Here is a 27,114-nt window from a genome sequence, read left to right on the forward strand (position 1 = left end):
GGGGAGGAAGGTAAATGAGATTGTGAGCTGCTCTGAGACTCTTCAGAGTGGAGGGCAGGATACAAATCCAATATCATCATCATCATCATTGCTACTTAAAGGCAGGCAAGGTGGCAGGGTCTGATTGGATACCATCTGATTTATTCAAGGATTTTGCCATTTGTTAGTGCCCAATTTTGACATACTTGTTTTGGACCATTGATTATTCCGGACAATTTCCTGTGACCTGGCAGGAGGCGATAGTGACTCCTATTTATAAAAAAGGGGATAAACTTGACCCAAAGAATTACAGACCTAAAAAACTCTTGTCATCTTTTGGCAAACTTTATGCAAGCCATTTGCTCACTAAGTTGAAGACTTGGATGGACTTGGAACATCTGTTGGGAATAGAACAAGCTGGATTTTCAAGGGGTGGGTCAACAGCTGATCGTTGTGTTGCCCTTGTGGATACGGCTGAGAAATATGCTACAGCCAAACAGGGTAGGTTATATGTTGCTTTCTTCAATATGGTCCTTCAGGATAGACTCTGGGAGATGTGATGCAGGACAAATATACCAGTTAGGTTACTTTTTTTAAAAAAAAAGCAGTTGTCCTTACTCTAATAATAAGATTAGAGTCCATTGGGGTGTAGATGGCTGTTTATCTGCTCCCATAGAGGTCAGGAGGAGTCTAAAACAAGGTTGGGTCTTTGCTCCTACCTTGTTTAATCTTTACATTAACAATTTGGTCCCTAGACTGAATATGCTGTCTTTACACACACGCCTAGACAGTCATCTGATTCTGGTCATGCTCTATGCAGATGACACAGCTCTGGTATCAGTAACCACAGTGAGACCTTAATTCAATATTGTGTTGATGAACACCTGGTAATTAATTTGAAAAAACCCAAGGTTTAAGTTCTTGCTAGATCTCATAGACTGAAATTATTATGCTGGAATATCTCAGGTTATAGTATGGAAGATGTCCACTTTTATAAATATCTGGGAGTTACATTCCAGCGTTCGTTTTCTTGGGTTGTACATGCTAAAGAGATATCTATGAAAGCCAAGAGTACAGCTGCAATTTTCAGGATTTTTTTTTTTTCACCGCAGGTGTTCAATTTATCCCTGGAGCATTGAATGCATTTTGGGCCAAAATAACCTCACTGGTTTTGTATGCTATTCTGGTGTGGATTGGTAGCCTGGGTATGTGCCCAAATATAATCCAGACAAATTTCCTTAGATTGATTTCAGCATGTCCTAGATGCATTGCCTCATCCTCCCTGTTAATGGAAACTAGGCAGAAGACAATGTCTCTTATAGCCAGGTAAATGGTTATTAAATACTGGTTTACAATTAATCTAGAGAGTAAGGAATCACTAGTTTCATTGTCAGTATTAGATTCCTTTAAACCTGGATAGCTGAACTCACTTGATTCAATACAAGAACTCGTGGGCATTCGATGAAATCGCTGAGCAGTCAGGTTAAAACGGATAAAAGGAAGTACTTCTTCACCCAAAGGGTGATTAACATGTGGAATTCACTGCCACAGGAGGTGGTGGCGGCTACAAGCATAGCCAGCTTCAAGAGGGGGTTAGATAAAAATATGGAGCAGAGGTCCATCAGTGGCTATTAGCCACAGTGTCTATGTGTGTGTGTGTGTGTGTGTATTGGCCACTGTGTGACAGAGTGTTGGACTGGATGGGCCATTGGCCTGATTCAACATGGCTTCTCTTATGTTCTTATGTGACACAGAGTGTTGGACTGGATGGGCCATTGGCCTGATCTAACATGGGTTCTCTTATGTTCTTATGGGACACAGAGTGTTGGACTGGATGGGCCATTGGCCTGATCCAACATGGCTTCTCTTATGTTCTTATGTGACACAGAGTGTTGGACTGGATGGGCCATTGGCCTGATCCAACATGGCTCTTATGATTTGGATCCTGCCTCTTTTCTGGTTTGATTATAGTTTGGTTAGCCACCTTGTGATAGAAGAATGGTGTGGTCTTCAGGAAGGGAAGTTGTGCATATGTTCACCCATGTACTTTGGATATTCATACTTGAATCAATACCAGTTACCATATTATTTTTATAATATTACAGTACCATGCTATCGGAGATTTTTTTTCTTCTTGTAAGAATGAATTCACTTTCACTTGCTGTTTTACATGAATAACTTACAGGCCAAGAAAAGTGATCTAGAGTTTTTAATCTGTGATCGGTCTTCAGTAGAAACTATTGAGCATTTCTTCTTTTTCTGTGTAATTTATTCGGATCTGAGAAGAACATTTCTGGATCCTCATCTGAATAAGAAGCCTGCTCGCTCTTCTAACAATCATTTAATGACTCTGTTAGTGGACCTGGATTTTACTATAGCATTAGATGTATACAGATGTATAGCTACTGAAATTAAATGTTGTTTGTTTTAAATGAATTTGAACAGCAATAGCTGTTTCGTTATATTGCTATATTTTTCTGGTCGAACAGCCTATTGGCTTCAAGAACTAGATGAGATAGATATGTCCCATAAGATTTTAGTGTGGCTTTGTAACCTCCTTTTTGATACTTCAAACCACTATTTTATTCCCAATGTCTCACTTCTAATCAAAAACCTTTGCTTCGATGGCATCTGAAGTTGCCATCTGAACTCGTGGGCATTCGATGAAATTGCTGAGCAGACAGGTTAAAACGGATAAAAGGAAGTACTTCTTCACCCAAAGGGTGATTAACATGTGGAATTCACTGCCACAGGAGGTGGTGGCGTCCACAAGCATAGCCACCTTCAAGAAGGGGTTAGATAAAAATATGGAGCAGAGGTCCATCACTGGCTATTAGCCACAGTGTGTGTGTGTATGTATATATATATATATATATATATTTGGCCGCTGTGTGACACAGAATGTTGGACTGGATGGGCCATTGGCCTGATCTAACATGGCTTCTCTTATGTTCTTATGTTCTTATGCAGCCAAAAGGCATATGTTCAACTGTGCTCCCCTCGAGTGCAGAATTAGCCAAGGATTGAGCCAAAGTAGGAATAGAGGCCAAAAAAGATATTTTCCTGTATTTTTGAGTCCAGTACACATCACACATTTTGGTCAACTCCGTCCGCCATGTGTGGCACTCTAGGCTCATTCCTTCAGGCCCAGTACTTTTGCTTTGTAAGTGAACAGGATAAAAGCAGCATGCAATGCCTGTGAATGACAGATACAACCGCATTGTCACCTAGGTTTTGGCCACTGTGTGTCACAGAGTGTTGGACTGGGTGGACCACTGGCCTGATCCAACACAGCTTCTCTTATGTTCTTATGTGTGACACAGAGTGTTGGACTGGGTGGGCCACTGGCCTGATCCAACATGGCTTCTCTTATGTTCTTATGTGACGCAGAGTGTTGGACTGGATGGACCACTGGCCTGATCCAACACAGCTTCTCTTATGTTCTTATGTGTGACACAGAGTGTTGGACTGGGTGGGCCACTGGCCTGATCCAACATGGCTTCTCTTATGTGTCACAGAGTGTTGGACTGGATGGACCACTGGCCTGATCCAACACAGCTTCTCTTATGTTCTTATGTGTGACACAGAGTGTTGGACTGGGTGGGCCACTGGCCTGATCCAACATGGCTTCTCTTATGTGTGACACAGAGTGTTGGACTGGATGGCCCACTGGCCTGATCCAACATGGCTTCTCTTATGTTCTTATGTGTGACACAGAGTGTTGGACTGGGTGGGCCACTGGCCTGATCCAACATGGCTTCTCTTATGTTCTTATGTGTGACACAGAGTGTTGGACTGGGTGGACCACTGGCCTGATCCAACACAGCTTCTCTTATGTTCTTATTGTCCTGCATGCTGATTTTACAGGAGACTTAGACAAATTTCTCACTAACGTTACTTTGCCCCCAGGTTTCTGTTTTCCCTCGTGTAAGTGATCCATTTCCCAGTTGCTCCGTGGGCAGTTTCACCAGTTGCTCCGTGGGCGCATTTTGATGTGGGGCTCCCTCCAGTTCCCCTCACAGCTTTGCAATGCTGTCTTTTAAGGATTAAGAAACTATGAGGGGAACTGGAGGGAGCCACGTGGAGCAACTGCTGGGAAACTGATTGCTTGCAGCATGGAAAACAGAGCCCTGGGGGTGGAGCAATGCTAGTGCGGAATCGGTATTAGAGGCTTCAATTAGTCCATGGGTGGCTATCAGTTCTATTCATCTGTCATCTTTCTGTGCATTTCAGGAGGTAGCGTTTTTCAAATGTGAATTCTCTTGTTTTCTGGCTGGCTGTGTAAGGTGTCTGTGTGTCTATCCCAAATTAGGTCTTCCAGGTGTCAGGCTCCTGTAGCACAAGCAGGCTTCCACTCAAATCTTGAAGACAGAGCTCTGTGCTTCATTAGTTCCACCTAGTGCAGGAACACCATAAACTCTGCAGGCTTGATAGTTGGAGAGGCTTTGCTTAACTGCCTTTAGACCCTTCTTGCCAAACAGCGACCAGTTATGGCAAGTCTGCAGAGACAAGGTCTACAGGTGAGGCAAGAGGATTGTGGGGAAGCTGCAGCGGCAGGTATGCAGGGAGACACAGGGGCTGAAAGTCTGCCATGGAGGAAACAGCAAGGCTACAAGTGAGCTGTGGCACAGAGACACCATGAGCGAACTGTGGCAGTGGGTCTTGGGGCAGGCGAATTGATGACCCAGTCCTGTTCATGAGGCTACTCCTTATATTTAGCATGGTATCATGCAGCTAGGCTCGCCAGGTCCTCCCTGGACACCAGCAGGGAGTTGGGGGTAGGTTTGCCAAATCCAGGTTGGGAAATTCCTGGACATATGGGGATATGGCCTGAGGAGGACAGTGACCTCAGTGGTGTTCAATGTCATATGGTTCACCACTGTCTCCAGGGGAACTGGTCTCTGTAGTCTGGAGATGAGCTGTAATTTTGGGGTTCCACTTGGAGACTGGCGTCCCTACATGCCGTGCAAGATGAGTACCAGCTCTCCAACCTGAATGAGTACAAACTTAGCTGGCTGCAAGGTCCAACTGCCATCACCCAGGCCTTGTAAAATCCTAGGCTTGGAGACTCAGTCTTGAGCATTCGGTCTTGGTGGAAAAACATCTTGCCAGGTTAAAGTCCTGTTACCTCCCTGTTGGAATACCTGGCAAACTGCTCACCTTGGGCCTTCCTTTGACTGTTCTAGTATTTTACTACTGATCTTGACCCCGATTTACTGCTGATCTTGACCCTTGTCTAGGTGTCCAACCTCCTGGTGGGACCTGGTGATCTCCTGGAATTACAATTGATCTCCAGACCACTGACATCCCCCTGGAGAAATGGCTGTTTTGGAGGGCAGACTCTATGTGTCAAGTCTCTGTAAAACCTTGGTCAAGTCTGTACTGTACTTTGGTTCAAGCAAAGAGCCTTCTGGGTAAAGCCTTTCTGTATTCCAATGCTGCTGGCTAAACCTCTCCCTAACCCCCCTCCTTTTCCTTTGTTATGTAACCTTGCTTTGAAATGGGAATATGGGAAGCTATAATCTGTGCCTTCTCAGGCTGGGCATCGGGGGAGGTTGGAGCCAAAGGACGCTCAAGGCCAAAGCCGGCCTGAGAAAGAAATTGTAACATCAATGTGTGAATGTGCCCTGCATAGTGCCCCTCCCTTAAGAATCCCTTTGAAGTGTACCTTATATGATGGCATTGTACTGTATGATCTTTAGTCTTTCAATTTGAACCTATCCAAGTACATCCTTATCAATAAACTAGCAACTTTGTTTCAACAACGACTCGTTATTGAATTTGGAGACTTGACACTATGGAGCTATATACTGCTGAGGTCCCTCCCTTCCTCAAATCCTGCCCTCCAGAGGCTCTACCTCCAAATCTTCAAGAATTTCCCAAGAGTTAACAAGGAAGCCTTTGTGTTTTCCCTATCCTCTATCTGTTTGTATCTCTCTGGTCCCATTGTATTAATAATTGCTTCCCCCCTCCCACAATCCCCAAAGCAGAGCCTGTGACAGTTTGCCTTATTTCCTTTTTTTGGAGATGTACAATAGTAAGTTATGACATGGGTGCACAGCTATAAAATGGAACAATGCAAGAAGTCCTCGCAAATACATTGGTACTAGTGTCACTTAGACCGTGTTCGCACACAGCTTACCACGGGGTCACATTCCAGTTCTCTCCGCAGCGTCCGTCGGATTTTCCATTATCTGCCTCGAAGTTACAGGAAGTGCCGCGGCTTTTGCGTAGCAAACGTAAACCGCTAAAACCCAGTTTACGTTTGCTACGCAAAAGCCACGGCACTTCCTGTAACTCCGGCGCAAATAACGGGAAATCCGACGGACGCTGCAGAGAGAACAGGAACGTGACCGCGTTGTAAGCTGTGTGCGAAAACGGGTTTAGTCTATTGCAGAGACTGCATGAAAATGAAGATAAAATTGAGTGCCTTCACAGTGGGAGGCACTGTACTCCAGAAAGCAGCCCAAAACAGCTATATAAAGACATCCTCTTTCTATATATATGAAAGAGAGGGACGGCACTTCTCACTGCTATCAGTGAAAGTAAGCAACACATCAACTGACACATGGTAAGGAATGGAATAATGCCAGCGACAGCAACATCTTATAGTGCATCTGAGCCACAGTCATCTTTCTGGACAGATGCGGGGGGGGGGGGGGGTGGAACCCCAACTACTCCCTTTATAATCAAATCATTCCAGTGTTAACTTCATCCTGTTTTGTTGTATGAAAGGATGCCCTCCCTCTCCGGCTAATTTTAGGCCCAGTGACAGCTCCAAGCAGAGCCCGCACTGACAGCTGCAGGATGAGCATAATAAGTGGATAACCGAGACACTGTCCAACTAGCAGAAGCAGCTGCGTCAAAATACACCCCTCCTCCTCTTGACACATGAGAGAAATAGCGACTCGGTGCCCGGAGACCCAGTCTGTACTGTCATGAAGGTGAACCTAGTGGCAATTCTGATGCGCTACCCACATTGCAAGAGCAAGGCTTCCTTGACTTCCCAAGAGATTCAGCAACAGAGAGGGAAGGGATCTGTTTTGAGCCTGCGTGGCCTCCAGGCTGAGAGAAACAATAGCAGTCAGGGGCAAAAGCAAAAGTCTGAAGGTTGCTGTGGCTGGAAGGGATAGGTGCATTTTCTTCCCCCGGGCTAGAAATAAAAAGCCTGTGAGAAATTTAAAGTCAGGCAGATAATACATGTCTTCTTCTTCTTCTTTTTTTAATCTTCTGAATGTACATGTATATTCTTCTCAAAGAGGTACCTACGTTACACCTTTCCGCATTACATTACAATCATGAGAAATGGCTGTCATTTCCACCTGGGCATGGCCCAGAAGACACATTCAAAGTCAATACTGAAATTGTAGCCTTTTTAGCAACTGCCAGGAAGGAAAAATAATTTTAGAATATCCTCCCAGCTGGTAAAAATATGTAATGGAATGCTGAATGATGGAGATCGACGACATGAATACAAATGGCTTACTACGACTGAAATACTGCTAAGCCTATGAATTAATCTTTTCTAAGCTAACCTTTAAAAAAGGTTAGTCTTAACACTGCGTGACTGTTTTCTAATGGTATATCAATATGTGTTGTAGAGAGTTTGTAATTTTTTTTTTCTTTCCTAAAAAAATAGTTTTGAAGGCAAGCGTTTTGGATCTTCTCTTTCTAGAAGTTTAAGAGGGCAACTGTGTTGGTCTGCAGTTGAACAGCTAGACTTGAGTCCAGTAGCATCTCAGAATCCAACAAAATTTTCAGAGTATAAGCCTTCAAGAGTCAAAACTCCCTTCACATTATCAGAGGCAAGATCTTTAACATCTCAAAAATCATAACCAATCTGGATGATGGCCTCTATAGGACTGAAGATAGGAATTTTCCCAGAGCGCGCTTCAGTTCAGCTTATGGACTGTTAAGAGGCATGTTTTGGAAACCAATAGCAGTTCTATATGGTAGATTTCATAATATATCCTACCCGGCCAGACTGTGTCCATGTAAGTCCGGATCTATTGAAACCATTTCACATATTCTTTTGTACTGCCCTTTTTATGTAAGTATTCGCTGTCGATTTTTGGATCCTATTCTTCTAAATAAGATAGGTCTGGCTGATCCAGCTTGTTCTGAAGGATGTTACTCCTGACATAACTGTGAATACTGCCTCATTTCTGTACTGGGCCAAAAAGATTCGCCAAGACGAGGAACAGTCTTGTTGTTTCATTTAACTGTGATTTTATGTAACTGTGTTTTAATCCTGATGTACAGTATCTTAACCTATTTATTGTTTCTTAAGCTGTTTTTATATGCCATTAAAGGTTGGTTGATTGATTGATTGATTGATTGATTGATTGGAAACCAAAGGTGCATCTGGATATTTTCTCCTCCTTTCTTTAAAAGGAGCCCTGTTGTGAATCACAGCAGAATCCCCAAGGTCCTGCAACAAGCTGAAGTACTCTTAGCAAGGAGACACAGCCTGCTGTGGAAGAATGCTCTCCACAACAGAATTAGTTCTCCATCGTTTCAAGGAACAAAATGATGTAAGCGGTGACTTACCCCAAAGAACAAGGTCCACCTCCCTTGTTACATCCCAGCTTAGTACTACACCTAATCTAGTACTACTTTGGCAGCACCTGTGTAGGTATCTCAGGTAGCATTCTTTCCCAGGAAAGTATCTGCTCTACCACCAAGCTGTGACTCATCCTTGGGCTCAGCTTTAGGAAACAAATGTGAAATACATCTTTGCTCTGAAACAATGAAGGAAGGTCTTCTAAAGTTCAGATATTTAGTGATGCCACTGCATGTTAACTGCGTAACTAAACATTTCCTACGACTATTCCAACACTGTCTTTTGAAGCAAGACTTTTGAATCTACCTATTTGTTTGCACTGATCCCGAAGAGAAACAGTTACATGCCAAGAATAAGAAGCAATAATTAAAAACAGAAAAAGAGGACTATTAAGACAAGGGAAGAACAGATGCGGAGAAGCAAAATGGTTTTCACTCCTGGACTCAGGCCAAGAACTTTGTGCTGTGGTACCAACCAACAACAATAATTCTACCTGGCAGATTGTCCCAGCCTCAGTTGATATAATCAGAGTGTCTTAAATAAAATGAAATACACACAAACCATGCCAAATGCTTCTTTCATCTGATAAAGCAAACACTGAACTTTTAAGATCAGTCTTTTGGCATGAAACCTACCAATAAATAGAGCCATCATTATGAATTTATTACGGCCTGTATCACATTTGCTCTTTCAGCCCTGCGACTGTGTTTCAGCTGCCCGTGCATTAACCACTTGACAAAAGCTATAAAACATTTTAAAAACCTAAATTGTAAATAACAAATGACGCAACACCCTCAATGCAACAACACTGTTGTGAATAACACATAGCTAACCAACCACAATAATCAGTAATTTGATGTTAGTATTAGAGTATTTACTTGGAGGATGTAAAATGGGACTGTATAGCCCAGCCTCATCAGAGCTCAGAAGCTATGCACAGTTTGTACTTGGATGAGAGACCACCAAGGAAGACTATACAGGAAGACAGTGGCAAACCACCTCTGTTTAATCACTTGCCTTGGAAACTCTATGGGGTTGGCATAAGTTGGCTGTGACCTGACAGCACTTCACACACACACTATTTGCTGGAAAACGAAACCATCACAAAATAAACAAACAGGATAAAAAAAACAAGCTGGAGGAGTAATGAAATGCAGGGGGGGGGGGTGTCATAACTTTTGGCAGACATCCAATCCTATATTCTTTTTTTTTATACATATTTTGTTTTCAACTGTATTTCAACATTTCACGACGATGCTCTTTTGTCCCAATCCTTACAAAACGGCCCATGTTTCAGATACATCCTATTCATGCTTATTTGACAAGCCACTAGGATACCCCCTAAATGTGATCGATTTTGCATGGTATGTCTGTGACAAGAAAAGCTCACATTAAGTCAGTTTTGATAAACTCAGCCTTTCGCAACTTTCTCCCAAGGGTAACAGCTCTTTGCTTTCTACAGAAATGTGAGTATTTTGGAAGCGAACATATTTTGGAATAATCACAAGTCCCCGTTTGCATCATACATCCGTCCATTACTGCAGTTATTTAAGCGTCACAGCAGCTAAAACTAACAAATGCAATGCAATGCTTACACTACCTTTTTGAATTCTCCGGTTTTTTTACATTCACACAGCATCATATCAAAAAAGATTGGGATGGTGGCTTTCCGGAGTACAGCTTCTGGAATAAGGGTCATTTCTAAGATTGGTCCGACCATTCCTGGAATAAAGCGGATTTTGTTCTGCCCTAGAGAAAGTAAAAGAGGATTTTAAAAATAATTAACATTTTCTTTATGGAGGGAATGCATATGAGTAATACAGATGTTTAACACCCTGTTAGAGCCTATCGGTTTCAATAATGTAGTCATCATTATTTTTCTTTCATTAAAAGTATCTTCTAAGAGGCTGTGGCATCAATTTAACATCACCTGAAAAACCAGCTGCTTTCGAAAGGGCAGCAAATGTAGCCATAGGGCCTGTTCAGACACAGAGAGCGTTTTCGCACTGACCTTACTCGGGAGCGACGTCCCTCTTCACCGCGCAGCGTCTGCGCGGATTTCGCACTAATTGCTCCGCAGAACCCGGAAGAGCCGCAAAGTCCCGCGGCTTTTGCGTCGCAAATGTAAACTGGCCAAAAACCAGTTTACATTTGTGACGCAAAAGTCGCAGGACTTTGCGGCTCTTCCGGGTTCTGCGGAGCAATTAGTGCGAAATCCGCGCAGACGCTGCGAGGTGAAGAGGGACGTCGCTCCCGAGTAAGGTCAGTGCGAAAACGCCCAGAGTTTAAGCAGTTGTCACTGCTGTTTCCTACTGGATTAAAAGTGGCTGATCAGACAGCAACATCTGCCTCCCGGTAGTCAATCGTTGTCGTCCCCCTCCAAACCTTCTCGGAACCGGATTATATTGTTACCTGCTCCTTTGTGGTGTTTTTTTAGTTCTCCGGTTTCACCTCATCGTTTTCTCCATCTGGATAGTTCTGCTGCGATATAAACTAACTTCCGGATGTCTGAAGGCTGTCTCAGAGCAAAAGGAGCCTCAGACATCCGGTTTACGGTCGCCTTTTTTTTTTTTTACTACTTAGCAATAAGCGCATAACCACATAATGTTTTTGACCTATGAGCATGTGCATAATGGGCACATTTGCATAATGTGTGCATAACAGTGGAGGAAACAAAAAAAGGAACTGCATGGTGCCGTCATGTGAACGGCAGACGACGGTTTCACCGTGGAGTGATTCGAATTGCAGTACGGCAGGCTGATCGATAATATCCAGAACAAAGATATTCGGAACAGAACCAGGTCAGTTTAGCACGGACTCAACACGTTGTGTGAACAGGGTCATTTAGTACTTGCCCCAACACACACTGCTCCTTCGCATAGTAAAGATCTGTTTGCGCTCACATGGATAGCCCAGGCTAGCAAGCTCTCATTACATCTTGGAAGCTAAGCAAATACCCTGGTCAGTATCTGGATGAGAGACCAGCAAGGAAGTCCAAGGTGGTGATGCAAAGGCAAGCAATGGCAAATCATGTCTGAATGTCTCTTGCACTGAGCTAGTAAAATTACAGGATTAATTCATGAATGTAAATATTTCAGCTCTAATTTTTGTAACCCAATAGGTTTGCAAAGCAGCTTATAAACAGTGTAAAATGGGGGCATAGAAAGTACAAAAGAGCAATATCAATTAACTTCAGGAAAACATAATTTTAACTGCTCTCATCACCTTGCCAGTATTCATCTGGCTAATGAATTATAATCTATGTTGGGATCCAGAGAAACATCTTTGGGAAGGACTTTCTACAGCTTTGGTGCGACCAATGAAAAGGCCCCACCTTGTGTGGCCATACCTCCTACTTCCAAAGAAGGGGCACACAGAGCAGGACCTCAGAGAGTGACCTGAGTGCTCAGGTAATTTGATCTGAGACACAGTGGCCCTGTTCACACAGCGTGCTGAGTCTGGGTTAAACTGACCCGGTTCAGTTCCGAATATCTTTGTTCTGGCTATTATCAATCAGACTGCCATACTGCAATTCGAATCACTCTGCAGTGAAACCATCTTCTGCCGTCCACACGACAGCACCATGCAGTTCTTTTCCTCCTCCACTATTACGCACATGTGTGCATTATGCGCACGCATGCATTATGCGCATATGTGCATGCGCATAGGTTACAACATCACGTGGCTATGCGGTTATGCGCACATTGCTAAGTAGTAAAAAAAATGGGAACTGTAAACTGGATGTCTGAGGCTCCTTTCGTCTGGGACAACCTTCAGACATTCGGAAGTTGGTTGATATCGCAGCAGAACTATCCAGACGGAGAAAACCACGAGGTGAAACTGGAGAATTCGAAAAGCACCGCAAAGGAGCAGGTAACAAAATAATCCAGTTCCGAGAAGGTTTGGGGGAGGGGAGAGGCTACCACAAGTTAATACTGGGAGGCAGATGTTGCTGTCTGATCAGCCACTTTAAATCTGGAAGGGAACAACAGCGACATCTGATTATACTTTGTGTCTGAACAGGGCCAGTGACTCTGGAAGTAGTAAGGTTTCAGACAGTTAAGGATTTAAATTTCAAAATTAGCACCCAGGCCTGGAAATTAACTGGGAACCAAGACAGCTGTTTCATAAGTGGAATAATATGCTCTGTAGGGACATACAACTGGATATTTTAAAAACACACACACAACTAAACTTGGAGAGCCAGTTTGGTGTAGTGGTTAAGTGTGCGGACTCTTATCTGGGAGAACCGGGTTTGATTCCCCACTCCTCCACTTGCACCTGCTGGCATGGCCTTGGGTCAGCCAGAGCTCTGGCAGAGGTTGTCCTTGAAAGGGCAGCTGCTGGGAGAGCCCTCTCCAGCCCCACCCACCTCACAGGGTGTCTGTTGTGGGGGGGAGGAAGGTAAAGGAGATTGTGAGCCGCTCTGAGACGGAGTGGAGGGCGGAGTATAAATCCAATATCTTCATCTACCTCACAGGGTGTCTGTTGTGGGGGAGGGAGGTAAAGGAGATTGTGAGCCGCTCTGAGACTCTTCGGAGTGGAGGGCGGGATATAAATCCAATATCTTCTTCTTCTTCTTTATTGTATATAAAAAGAGCCATGGGGGAACCCAATATACATGAACATGTCTGTTCTCATGTCTATTCTAACAAAACAAGAGCACATAAGCGAGGGGAGCTAACCTGTCCCTCCTCTACTTTATCTCACTGTGCTCAACTGTTTGAAACATTGTTTGAAAACTGGAAATTGATGAAGCAGGCTACGATGACACATACCAAATAACGCACTTTCAATCCACTTTCCAACTGGGTTGAAAGTGCATTATTTAGTGTGTGTGATTGCAGCCGCAGTGAGGCATGGTAACGGAGTGAGTAGTGCTTAATTCTTTACCCATACCAAGATGCCTCATTCCTGCTTGAGGATCACAGGCAAGGAAACAATTAATGCCTCCCTGGGACTATTCTCTGTGAGAAGTTTAATTTGCCTAAATATAATGATGCTTTTTCCAGTCTGCCTAAAACTCCCATTAATGTCCAGTGACGATCCAAAAATCATCCAACTAATCCCACCCCCCCTTCCTTGTATGTGTATGAAGGATGCCAGAGATTGGCTAAAACCCTGGCAATAGATAGCCTCCTGACACTGATTACTGAGAGCCAGTTTGGTGTAGTGGTTAAGTGTGCGGACTCTTATCTGGGAGAACCGGGTTTGATTCACCATTCCTCCACTTGCACCTGCTAGCATGGCCTTGGGTCAGCCATTGCTCTGGCAGAGGTTGTCCTTGAAAGGGCAGCTGCTGGGAGAGCTCTCTCCAGCCCCACCCACCTCACAGGGTGTCTGTTGTGGGGGAGGAAGGTAAAGGAGATTGTGAGCTGCTCTGAGACTCTGAGTGGAGGGCGGAATATAAATCCAATATCATCTTCTTCTATTACCCCAAGGGACTATAAAATGTTATAAAATGCTGTGATTTTTTTGTAGAAGACATCATTTTGTGACTATCTCCACTCACCAAGCCATCATTTTCTGACTGGTGGGTCCCACAGCTCTTGAAAAAAAACATTGTCTTAGGGCTTTTTCGAGCAGGAATGCACAGAAATGCAGTTCCTGCTGGCTTGGTGTCAGGGGGTGCGGCCTAATATGCAAATAAGTTCCTGCTGGGCTTTTTCTTTTTTTAAAAAAAAGCCCTGTGTGAAGCAATGGTGAATCAGGGTGTGTGTGGCCTAATATGCAAATGAGTTCCTGCTGGGTTTTCTCTACCAAAAAAAAGCCCTGGTCTTAGTAATGGTCATGCATGGAACTCAGTTTTAAATTTGCTACTTTTGAAGCTTAAGGAGGGAGATCTATAGTACCTGAAGCAATCATGTGAAATAGCGAAATGAATACAGGCTTTCACATGCAGCCAGTGTTCCAGTTTCAAACATCTCACTGCTGTAAGTGCTTGGAAAGGAAAATAATTGGAAACAATAGATTTCCTCACTCTTAGCCGTCAAAACCATTCAATCAGCCAACATTTTACAGTAAACATTTGACATGTTCTCTTGTCTCCGTCACAATGGACAAAATTTATCTGCCTTCATTCCGGGATGAATAATGTCAACCATTAGAAAGCTCCGAATAGAAATAGTGGCCTGGTAACTCTATTATAGATCAGATGCACGATGACTTAAAAGCCACTTGAAATAGGGAGCCATCGGAGTATGCCTTAGGAGACTTTTGCAATTATGAGAAACAATAAAAAAATGAAGAAATGAGCTTTCAAATGCCATCTGTAGCAGAGAGAGCAGGTCTTGGATATACTTCGAATAGCAGCTTTTTGTAGGACAAAATGAAATTCAATAAGGATCAAACCATTTGTTTGTCAGCTTTAATGTTCTTTGCTTACTAGTACTCGATTCTTCAGGGAGGGCAGAGAATAAAACAGCAACACAATTCTGTTCTGCTTTGCTTCTGATGCACTGCTTTACAGGAAGGCAAAAGGCAACTTGTAATATCATAGGAGAGTAGATCCATCCTGACTGCGGTGGACTTGATTTTTCAAGATCTTGTTCCCTCGTTTTTGTGGAGCAAAAACTTCAACATATTTGTGAAGGGAATAATATGGACTAATTTGAGAGGCAATCGTGTGACATGATTAGGGATGGGCATGAACTGGATCACAAACTAACGTTTATGATCAATATTGGCTTTGTGAACCAAAGTTTGTGGCAGCTCAGCCAACACAAACATTCTAGCTGTTTGTGGAGGTTTGTGTAAGTTCATGGATACATTTCCAGACAGACTGTCTTCACTCAGACAAAATGTTTACCAAACATCAAAGCAACACAGGATGGAATTCTCCAGCTCTGATGCCACACAGCAGGGGACCAGGAAAGGCCTTCTGCTGCTGCCACCACTCTGGTAAGGATCTGTATGGGAAGCCCCTGAGCACCCAACTGTCTCTCTGTCTCTTCCTTTTTAGCAAAACCTTTTAACCATGACCAAAGAGACATGAGGACCCAGGCAGTTTAACAATAACACAAGAAATTTATTATAAGCGCTCAAAACAATATGTGAGTTGCAAAAACATCTTATTGCACAGTGAATAGATAAACAGTAAAGGCTGGTATAAAGAAATAAACATCCCCAGAGCTTTTTTTGAGCAGAAACGCACAGGAACGCAGTTCTGGCTGGCTTGGCATCCAGAGGGTGTGGCCTAATATGTAAATTAGTCCCCGCAGGGCTTTTTCTACAAAAGCACTGTGGGATGTCAGAGTGTGTGGCCTAATATGCAAATGAGTCCCTGCTGGGCTTTTTTTAAACAACAAAAAAAAGCCCTGAACAGCCCTAATGTGACTAAACAAATAAATGCTTTCTCTCCTGCAGTCTTTCCTAGAGAGAACACACCCTTGTCTCTGGCTTGGCTTTTCATGCTTTCCTCCCAGGTCCCACCCCTCCTTGGCCAATTTTCCCTCCAAAATCTCTGCCACCCAATCAGGGACAGAAGGGATCCTGGGAGATGTAGACCCATTAGCCACTCCTACACAGGCTTCTTTGGCGCCTGCAGGCTCCACTAGGCCTAGGATCATGACACCTGGAAACACTGCTGTCAGTATCAAACTAGTCATGTCAGTTTCAATGAGGTTCCCTCTCCCTTTGCTGGAATTCCTCTTTGTTCCCTTCTCATTTTCGTGCACAAAGCTTGCAAATGAGAAAAGTTTGCAATGACAATGGGTTCTGCTGGGCACTCTGTGATTGCACTGGTACTGCTGGGCATTCTGTACACTGTACTGGTTCTGCTGGGCTAGAAAAATCCCCCCCCCCCGCACCGGATTGTGATTGAGCTGCCATTGCCACATGGGCACTGGGTTCTGCTGGGCACTAGTACATTGCAATTGCCCTTTGGGCTTCTAACCCCCACCCCAGATTGTGATTCTGTGCTTGACATCAGTCCTGTTGAGCTGGCATTGCCACATTGGCAATGGTTTCTGCTGGGCACTCCATGATTGCACTAATACTGCTGGGCTTGCAAACATGCCTCCTCTACTTGGACTGTGATTAAGCTGCATTGGCACAGTGGCACTGATTCTCTTGGACACACTACATTGTTTCTGCTGGGCTTGCAAAAATGCCCCCCCCCACCTTCAGTTTCTACTGCTGAGATTCTCTGGTTTGACCTTAATCCTGTTGAGCTTGCACTGCCACAGTGGAACTGATTCTTCTGGGCATATTGCATTGGTTCTTCTAGCCATGTAAAAATCCCCCCACCTTCAGTTTCTACTGCAGAGATTCCCTGGGACATTGATTCTGTTCTGCTAGGCTTCTATTGCTCTTGGCTTGTTTTGCCGTTTTTTCTCCATTGGAAAAAATTGAGAATGAGGGCACCTTTTTTTGGAGGGGTGTAACTCTAAATCCAATCCTCACTAAACTTGGAGAGGAGCTAGAGGATAGGCAACCAGAGATCCTCTGGAACTCATTTGCATATTAACCCCCCACACACACACACACATCAACATTGTTCCACACAGGGCTTTTTATTAAAAAAAAGCCCAGCAGGAACTCATTTGCATATTAGGCCACAACATTGTTCCACACAGGGCTTTTTATTAAAAAAAAGCCCAGCAGGAACTCATTTGCATATTAGGCCACATCCAGTGATGCCAAGCCTGCTAGAACTGCATACCTGGTTTTAAAAAGCTCTGTCTTTAGCACACCAGGGGTGGGGTTCTACTGCATCATGAACCTCACAAAGAGAACCAGCTTGTTTAACTCTTAAATGTTCATGGTGGTTTGTGGCTCATGAACCAGGCATGCCATGAACCGCAAATCAAAATGAAGCACACTTTCCTGGTTGGTGCCCATTACTAGATATGATGCTGAGGTCCATGTGCTCGAAAATGCTTTACAAGTTCTATGCTAGGAACTTAAATCCCAGGCATGTGTGGGCCCAATTATGATCAGGGACCATGGTACACAGCAAACAAATAAAAAATAAAAAATGCTGTTTTCCTGACATGATATGGCCCATTAACCATTATTAGTCATGTTGGGGGTTCCATGGGGCACACCTAGGTCTAGGCTATAGTTTCTCCGTCTAGCAACCTCTCTCCCTAGGACCAAATATACCAAATATATTGCTAAAGGCAGGAGAAAGGCCAATCATCTGAACTTCTAAACTGCAAGGGGAAAAAAAATATATGATAAATAGATCTGCGGGATACGAACAATTTTTCCTTTGCAAATTATACACTGTGGGCTGCTGCTGTCTTTATCAGGATGTCTTTCCTCCAGATAAATCTTCAATTTGGGGTGGCTGAGGGGGGATTTTTTTTTTTTCAATGCTGTGTCAGCTGTCTTTGGCCAAATTTTCACAGAGATGATAAACTGCGATATTCCACTTCAAATTGCAGGTGCTCACATTACTGAATAAAATAAATACCCTGTGCCTAGAGATCAGGCACAAGGGTCCCCTAACCAACACTCAAGGTTCTTTAGTGAATGATGGGCTATTTTGCCTCTCCTAGCTATTTTGATGGAAGACCTGGTCGAAGTTGCTGCTGGCAACTGTAGGGATGAATGACAGTGAGCAGAATATGTTTTGATCAAGGAAATATTTCTTTCAGCTCTCTAATCACTTTTTAATTTACCAATAAATGCAGGGCTTTTTTGTAGTATGAAGTCCTTTGCATATTAGGCCAGCCACCCACCCCTGATGTTGCCAATTCTCCAAGAGCTTAAGTACACGGCCTACTGTAAGCTCTTGGAGGATTGGCTACATCAAGGGTGTGTGGCCTAAAATGCAAAGGAGTTCCTGCTACACAAAAAAAAGCCCTAGATAAATGTAATAAGTTAGGCATTAAACATGAAACAGTGCCTTTTTCAAAGATTTCAGGTTTTCACAGCTGGTAACATCATTAGGGTTTGTAGAATCTTTCGGGCTCAAGTGCCGTGTTCTACTGGAGAAAAACTTTCTCCAGTAGAACACGGCACTTGAGCCTGAAAGATTCTACAAACCCTAGTGCCTTTTTCCATTCTGCTGGTAAGGCTTTTTGGTAGTTCTTTATTTTTGTTTTTTGAGAAAACAACGAGATAATTTTGAGAACTAAGTTGCGGGGAAGGGGGAGGAATCAGGAATGGATTTTTGTTGTCACTGAAGGAAGGGATTGTGACCTCAACTCATATATGAAAAGCTTGCTTAAGTGTGTGCTCAGAGCTATCCTGCTTTTGAATGCTAACTGTATAGGGAAGTCACACAGTGATGAAGAGAAGGGAATCACCACATGCTCAGAGATAGTCTTCTTAAAATATTTTATGACATGGTCTAGTATTGGGGGTAGGGGAGACACCTATGATTCTGCTGAAGTTTTGAAACAAAGTTGTATGGAGGGGAAGTGTGCATGTATAATTTGCTTATAAAAGAACCAGAGAAGAGTTGTGTAAAACAAACCCCCTTTTAAAAAAAGGATTGGTGGAAGCAGAAGGAAAAATGAGGGATGTTTATAGCACTGAGGGGAAAGTATAAATGTGTTCTGTTTGACATTTTCTGGCAACGGAAGTAGGAATGGAGCTCAGTTTTTAAAGAGAGTCATGCTGAATTGCTAAACTGTATGGGAGATATAGAAGGGAGATACAGACAGCTATCATTTTGGGCGCTTGGTTTTAATCCTAAGTTTCCTGGAGGATGGGTAGGAGAGCTACGTGAATAAATTGAAAGCTATGCTGTGAGATATTATTCAATATTATTTAACTGCAGGGCTTTTTTTTTAAATAGCAGGAACGCACAGGAACGCAGTTCCGGCTAGCGTGGCATCAGGGGTGTGTGATCTAATATGCAAATGAGCTCCTGTGCAAAACAATGGTGACATCATGTGGTGTGGCCTAATATGCGAATGAGTTCTTGCTGGGCTTTTTCTACAAAAAAGTTCTGCTTAACTGTAATTTCTTCTTAAGTATTCAGTGCTATGGCTTCACTGAGTGACACTGAACTCCTCAGCATCCATAACATGTCCCCACAGATGTGCCCGGTTATGCCTCCAGTTGCATTTCTCTTGAAGGTTCCAGAATTTACAACCACATACTCACTTAAAGGATATATGCAATTGGAGGTGTGTGTGAATTGTAACGCAGAATCATGTTACAGCACTGTATGTGTGCATGTACTGTTTTGCATTTGTTTGTATTTTTATTTCAATTAAATCAAACAAACCTTTAATGGCATAGTAGTACAATAAAACAGGAATAAAGAATCCAAAAAAAAAAAATAGATGCCTAAAATATATATTATAAAAAAGGTCGCCACCCACCAGAGCCCACTGTCACTTATTTTACCCTCTGCGCTGAACTAGGTTTCCATCTTATCAAATTGCACAAGATTCTGTGGCTCAGTATTTTTCCAACCTGATAAATCCCTTACTTCACAGAGCCTTTCTGCTAACCAAACTTCATATTTCCCTTGGCTGTTTTGAAAGGCAGATATAATGGTATTCCTTATAAGGAAAGAGTTTGCTCCTGCCTCTTTAAGGAACGTGATTCTGTGCCACATATTCTTTTTCGCTGCTCTTACTACTCTTCTCTGCACCGCTACTTGATTTGCCCTTTTCTCCCTTCTGCAAAACCTATGACCAATAATGATTTAGCCTTTTTGTTATCTGACAAGTCCCCCGAAATCACTGCATCTGTGGCTGAGTTTCTATCACGTGTATGGAAGTTATGGACTGCAGAATGCAGTATATAGATCTATTCTGCCTGCCTGCTCTGTATTTTTATTTGTAAAATGAATTAGCTGGACAACTTGCAGTGACGATTTGGAAATTTGATTTAAGAGACTCTTGAGAAAGATTTGCCAAAACAGATTTCTACAGAGCATCCGTTGAATTGCAAGTGGAGATTTCATCAAAGATAAAGAGCCCAAAAATCATGTAATAAGGACTTATTAATTTTGAGTCGATCTGTACTGTTTATAGGTGGGGGAATCTATAGAATTCTAATGGACTGCTAAACAAATTGAAATGGATGAGCATAATATTCATAGAGAATTTATTTGAACTAATTTATTTTTCACACAATATGACTTAATATACACATTGCATTTCATTTTGTCCCAAAGATGCCAGACCCCAACAGGGGAACCCTTACTTGGAGGGGCTTCACTCCAGCAGAGGAAACCCCACCCCCAAATAGGGACATCACTGCATGACATCCCCGACATGATTACATCACTTCCAAGTGACATCATCACACTGGGAATGTTGTGTGGCAACACTCTTAAGTTTTGGGCAAACTCTATGGTTTTGAAGGCAAAAACCCATAGAGTTTTGCCCCCCCCAAAACCAGAGCACTGTGCACGATGTCATCGATGCAATGACTTCACTTTCAAGAATGCCCCCCAGATCTCCCTGCTGCAACTGTGAGGGGACCTTGCGACTCTAGTGAATGACTGTCTCAAAGATACCCATAAAACTTTCATAGCAGAGCGGTGATCTGAACCTTGATCCCCAAGATTCTGTCCTGACCCTACTACTACACCACAATCATCGATTCCTAGAGACATTGGCCCAGAAAAACAGGCATCGATAGTCAGTGTGATATAGCGGCCAGCCAGAGTGCTGGAATAGGATCTGGGAGACCAAACTTTGAACCCCCTTCTGCCAAGAAAGGTTGTTGGGTATCCTTGGGCCAGACACAATCTCAGCATAACCTATCTTGTAACGTATTTCAGAGGATAAAATGAAGGAGAGCAGAACTATGAAAGCTGGTTTGGGTCCCCACTAGGAAGAAAGGCAGGGTATAAATGAATAAATGGATAAATACTACCTTGCTTTGTCAGGCAAACAAATAAATGCAGATGGGCTGCTGGGAATCCCGCCCCCCCCCTCCAGTTCTTCTCCCTGAAAGTCCTGGCAAGTATCTATTAGTAGCCTGTTCCTATCACTATCAGCCACCAGCGGTGTCCATCCACAGTCATTTGGTTCTATAAAAGTACAGGCGTTTAGTAACACAGACATTAATAAAATATTATAAACGTTTCATCAGGAATGTTCCTCGAACAGCACAGATATTGAGCAGACATCTGCGTTTCTGACTTGCGCTTACTCACCAAGTTTGTACCACATGTCACGGATAGCAAAACCAATGAGACGCCTCATGTCCCCATACCTGTAAAGAAAAGTTTTTAAAAGAACTATCTTTATTTTTATTTATTTATTTTATTCGATTTATATCCCGCCCTACCCCACCGAGGGGGTATTATCAAAGCCTTCTCTTGGAAACAACTTACTTGTTCAGGATCTTAATGCACTTCGCATGGGAGAAATGTTCAAGCTGCAAGGAGTCCTGGGTGATAAAAGCTACCGCAAGATGAAAATAGTTGTTCCACAGCTGTAAATTGAGCAGAAGACAGAACACTGAATAGTTGTAATGGGCTTCACCTAAAACGGGAGGTGGCATTAAGCTTGTGAAGCCTAAATAATTTATGAAGGCCAACCAGCAGAATCCCATGCAAGGTTTTAATATTATGCAAAATTGTAAGCTGTTATTACTAGGCAATTAGAATAAAAGGCAAGAGCGTGGTTTTTTCTTTGCGCCTGGCCTGCAGTCCTTCTGTAGCATCAGGAGATTCATATGGGGTTCATTAGCTAATAACAATAAACTACAAGTTACAGCTGTGTCTCTGAAATTCTGCACATCCCAAGCTAATCGCAGTTTCCCAGATCCAAACAACCAGTGTAATTATATTGTGTTGTGGTGGCATAAGTTAACTGTAGCTCTGTGCAGAACTCCACATGTCCTTGATGAAATGCTATAAGAACAAGTGTAAAATACGGATCACTCATGTTGAAGCATTCATTTTTGTTCTCCTTATAATTTAATCTTTTCAATAGCAATACATTCTGGTGGCCTTATTCTCAGTAACAAAAGGTGAACTGGTAGAAATGTTGCCTCTTTACTTTATGGCAAAGTACTAGAAAGGTATGTTTTATTGCGCTGCTGAAACGTAATTGGCGACAATCCCCGATTTACACTATCAATACAGAACAAAGTAGACAGATTTTCTATGGACACTATTTCTAAAATACCACAAACTAGCTACACCACAATCCTTGTGGAACACAGCAGTAGTAAAATTTATTGTACAGATTTTTCCACTCACAGAAGGTACCCATGCAGGACTCTGTTACAGCAGTGATTCAGCAATCTGTGCGCTTCAGATTACATTTATTTCCATGTTAACTACATGAGTTTCAATTGACTTACATTAATTAATTAGATGGTACTATAAGGTTTACGCCTTCTTCGAGAACTATCAAAGTTTTGATATTAACACAGGAGAATGTGCCTTTATGACACCGGCGTCTGAACTTCCCTCTCACCTCATTCAGCACCGTGTAAAATAAGTTAATGCCCGTTCCCAAACCCAACAAATAGATTGATGGATTGATTGGTATTAAAATATTAAATGCCCACCTTTCTCCCTGGCAACTCAAGACCCGAGGTGGCTATCAACAATGTGAAATCAGTTTTGTTTAAAAAAATGTAAAAATGGTATTTAAAATGTACTGTCGAGTAATGCACTGTCAAGTAATTCTCAGCACACTCAAAAGTAGTTATAATAAATATAGTGCCTTCCAAGCGGCGCACAGTTTCCCCCTAGAAATTGCACTAGAAAATGAAAAGATAATTTAAAATGGTCCCTCAGTCTTTCCCATATCCCGCAAAAGACCAAGGATTGTTTCCTACCGTTCTGCTCAGCTAAGGGTCAAGCCTTCCTCTGAGAGACAAAAAATATTCCCCGTAACTGAAGACTGTGCTCTTGGATGAGAACTAGGGTTGCCAATCTCCAGTAGGGGGCAGGGGATCCCCTGGTTTGGAGGCCTCCCCCCCACTTCAGGGTCATCAGAAAGTGGGGGGAGGGGAAGATAAATATCTGCTGGGCGTTCCATTATACCCCATGGAGACTGATTCTCATAAGGTATAATGAAGAATTGATTTGTGGGTATTGGGGGCTTTGGGTGGGCTGTTTTTTGAGGTAGAGGCACCAAATTTTCAGCACAGCATCTGGTGCCTCTCCTCAAAAGGACCCCCCAAGTTTAAAAAAAAATATTGGATTGGGGGTCCAATTCTATGAGCCCGCAAAGAAGGTGTCCCTATCCTTCATTATTTCCAAATGGAGGCAAGGCATTTAAAAGCGTGCGGTCCCTTTAAATGTGATGGCCAGAAGTTCCTTTGGAGTTCAGTCATGCTTGTCACACCCTTGCTCCTGGCTCTGCCTCCAAGGTCTCCTGGCTCCACCCCCAAAGTCCCCCAGATATTTCTTGAGTCAGAGCTGGCAACCTTAATGAGAACAGTGGTAGGATCCAACACCAAAATGATAGGGCCAAATGTCAAGTGTTGCAATGAAGACTCGGACATGAGTGCTTGAGGAGGGAATGCGTTCAGCTTGCTAGGCAAGCAGTCTTTATTTTATATATGTTCACCAGTTATTCAAAAACATTCTAGTCCCAAAATACAATGACATGTAGCATCACAGGAAGGACTTGGCGTAGGAGATAACGGCCGTTTTCCCACTGAGCTTACCTCGGAGCGACGTCCCTCTTCACCGCGCAGCATCTGCGCGGATTTCCCACCAACTGCTCTGAGTAACCAAGTAGAGTCGCGGCTTTTGCGTCGCTAACGTAAACTGGTTTTTAGCGGTTTCCATTTGCGACGCAAAAGGTCGGGAACTTCCTGGTTCCTCGGAGCAGCCTCGGAGCAGTTGGAGGGAAATCCGCGCAGACGCTGCGCGGTGAAGAGGGACATCGCTCCGAGGTAAGCTCAGTGGGAAAACGGCCAACATCTTGCTTTAGTCAGCAAGAGTTCACAATAATCTGGTTGTTGCTTCCCAAAGTAACATTGTCGGGAAAAAGGAAACAGAAGGCATGCTATGACGTTAAAGGTTGTTTTTTCCCCAGAGATTTGCAAGCTTGGCAAATCTCTTGATAGCTGGTCATTAGGTCAGGACCTGATCTGCCCAGTTTTTGGGGTATTGGTAGCCATTGCATCACATGATATCTACAGTCTAGGCCCATTCCCATTCCCAATCTACAAATTTAGAATCAGTTTACTGACATGAGCAGGTACAAATGCTATGTTTGAAAGAATCAGTAGCAGGGGCAGTCCACCCACTAGACAGACCAAGGCAATTGCCTAGGGTACCAGAGGGCAAGGAGCTCCGGGAGCACCCAAAGATGCTTGCAAGGACAAGCAGCTGTCCCAACTGCCACTAGCCAGGTCGCCCTGCTCAACCTTCCCAATGAAAGAGCAAGAGAGTGCAAACAGGAACCAGCTCTGCCATACTTCCTCCCTCCTATTTTATGGAGGCTTGGTGCATGATGGGAGGGAGGGAGGGAGGCAAGAACCAGCTCCACATTGCTTCCTCTGGCTTCACGGAAGGTCAGGGCACAGCCTATATTCCCCTGCCGCACCCCCACAAAGGAGAAAAGGCAGGCAGGTACCAGCTCCATAGTACTTCTTCTGGATTTGTGAAGGAGCAGGGCATAGCAGGTAACCCAGCCTGTTTTCCCATCACACTTCCACCAATAAAAGAAGGAAGGAAGAAGAACATGTGGGTGCCAGGTCTTCCAAGTTCTCCTCCTCTTGCTTTGCAGAGGCTTGGGGTGTGGTGGCTTACCAAACCCCCCTCCCTACAAAGGAGGAGGGAGGAAGAGCAGGCAGGCATTAGCTCTGCCACACTCCTCCCCTTCCTCTTTACAGCAGCACAGAGCTGGTGCGCTCAGGCTACAGCAAGTCTGCACATCCTGAGCTGCCATTTGCAGAGTAATCCCAAACAGAGCTACACCTTGCTAAATCCATGGGCTTTATTTATTTACTTATTCATTCATTAGACTTATATTCCGCCCTCCCTGCCAAAGCAGGGTCAGGGTGGCTCACATTCAAGGTCATAAAAACCAGTATTAATAAACCATAACATAAAAATATAAAGGAAAAAAGGAAAAGAAGAAGAAGAAGATGAAGATATTGGATTTATATTGCGCCCTCCACTCCGAAGAGTTTCAGAGCGGCTCACAATCTCCTTTCCCTTCCTCCCCCACAACAGACACCCTGTGAGGTGGGTGGGGCTGGAGAGGGCTCTCACAGCAGCTGCCCTTTCAAGGACAACCTCTGCCAGAGCTCTGGCTGACCCAAGGCCATTCCAGCAGGTGCAAGTGGAGGAGTGGGGAATCAAACCCGGTTCTCCCAGAGAAGAGTCCGCACACTTAACCACTACACCAAACTGGCTCTCCAGTTTGCACAGGGGACTACCAGTCGTTTTCAACTCTGGGGTGACATTGCTGCCACAACGTTTTCATGGCAGACTCTTTACGGGGTGGTTTGCCATTGCCATCCCCAGTCATCTACTCTTTCCCCCCAGCAAGCTGGGTACGCATTTTACCGACCTTGGAAGTATGGAAGGCTGAGTCAACCTCGAGTCGGCTACCTGAACCAGCTTTCGCTGGGATCGAACTCAGGTCATGAGCAGAGGGTTCCGACTGCAGTACTGCAGCTTTACCACTCTGCGCCACGGGGCTAGTAAAATATAAAGTACATCATCGCTAAAAGCATATAAAACAATATCACAAAACAATGTCAGGTGCTATTTTGATCTGACAGCGGAATATATTGACGTATCAGTAATGGCGAGTAGCTGCCAAGTCTATTGATGTTAAGTTTTATTATTTAGTTATTACTGCTGGCTGTCCTATTAAGAGAGAGGTCCCAGGTTACAGTAGAGTGTCCGAGGTGGGCCAAATAGTGTTTGTTTTTTTGTGGGCCAGATGGTTTAGTATCTGGGTTTTTTCTGTTGTCGTGGATTTTAATTCAAAAATGCCTGGCGGAACAGCATTATTTTGCAGGCCCTGCAGAACTGTGCAAGCTCTCATAGGGCGCTAACCTTCTCCAGAAGCTTGTTCTACCAGCAAGGAGCCATAACAGAGAAGGCCCTGGCTCTGGTCATCTTGAGCCTGGCCTCTTTGATGCTGGGGATCGAGAGCAAGTTTTGTGACCCTGACCAAAGTGCTCCCTGGGGTACATGCGGGGAAAGGCAGTCCCTAAGGTATGCAGGTCCCTGGCCATATAGGGCTTTAAAGGTGAGAACCAGCAACTTGAAGCAAATCCAGTAGGGTTGCCAAGTCCAATTCAAAAATATCTGGGGACTTTGGAGGTGGAGCCAGGAGATTTTGGGGTGGAGCCAGGAGAAATTAGGGGTGGAGCCAAGATCAAAACTGTGACAAGCTTAATTGAACTCCAAAGGGAGTTCTGGCCATCACATTTAAAGGGACAGCACACCTTTTCAATGCCTTCCTTCCACAGGAAATAATGAAGGATAGGGGCACCTTCTTTTGGGGCTCATAGAATTGGACCCCATGTTCCAATCATTTTGAAACTTGGGGGGGGGGGGGTATTTCGGTGAGAGGCACTAGATGCTATACTGAAAATGTGGTGCCTCTAGCTCAAAAAACAGCCCCCCCCAGAGACCCACGGATCAATTTTCCATTATTTTCTATGGGAATAAATCTCCATAGGGAATAATAGAGATCCCAGCAGACATTTCCCTCCCC

General features: G+C 43.7%; 1 protein-coding gene across 1 annotated transcript in view; it reads right to left on the bottom strand.

Moving 5' to 3' along the window:
• Nucleotides 1-27,114, bottom strand: part of DOCK2 (dedicator of cytokinesis 2) — a 536,841-nt gene that overhangs the window by 103,049 nt on the left and 406,678 nt on the right. Inside the window, exons 31-33 of the mRNA XM_060240619.1 lie at nt 21,798-21,898; nt 21,618-21,676; nt 10,143-10,291 (exon numbers count right to left, since the gene is read on the bottom strand). Of these exons, the coding sequence (XP_060096602.1) occupies nt 10,143-10,291; nt 21,618-21,676; nt 21,798-21,898 (309 nt within the window). The remainder of the gene's footprint in view (nt 1-10,142; nt 10,292-21,617; nt 21,677-21,797; nt 21,899-27,114) is intronic.

The sequence above is a fragment of the Heteronotia binoei genome, chromosome 5, assembly GCF_032191835.1.
Source record: "Heteronotia binoei isolate CCM8104 ecotype False Entrance Well chromosome 5, APGP_CSIRO_Hbin_v1, whole genome shotgun sequence".
In the NCBI taxonomy this organism is placed as follows: Eukaryota; Metazoa; Chordata; class Lepidosauria; order Squamata; family Gekkonidae; genus Heteronotia; species Heteronotia binoei.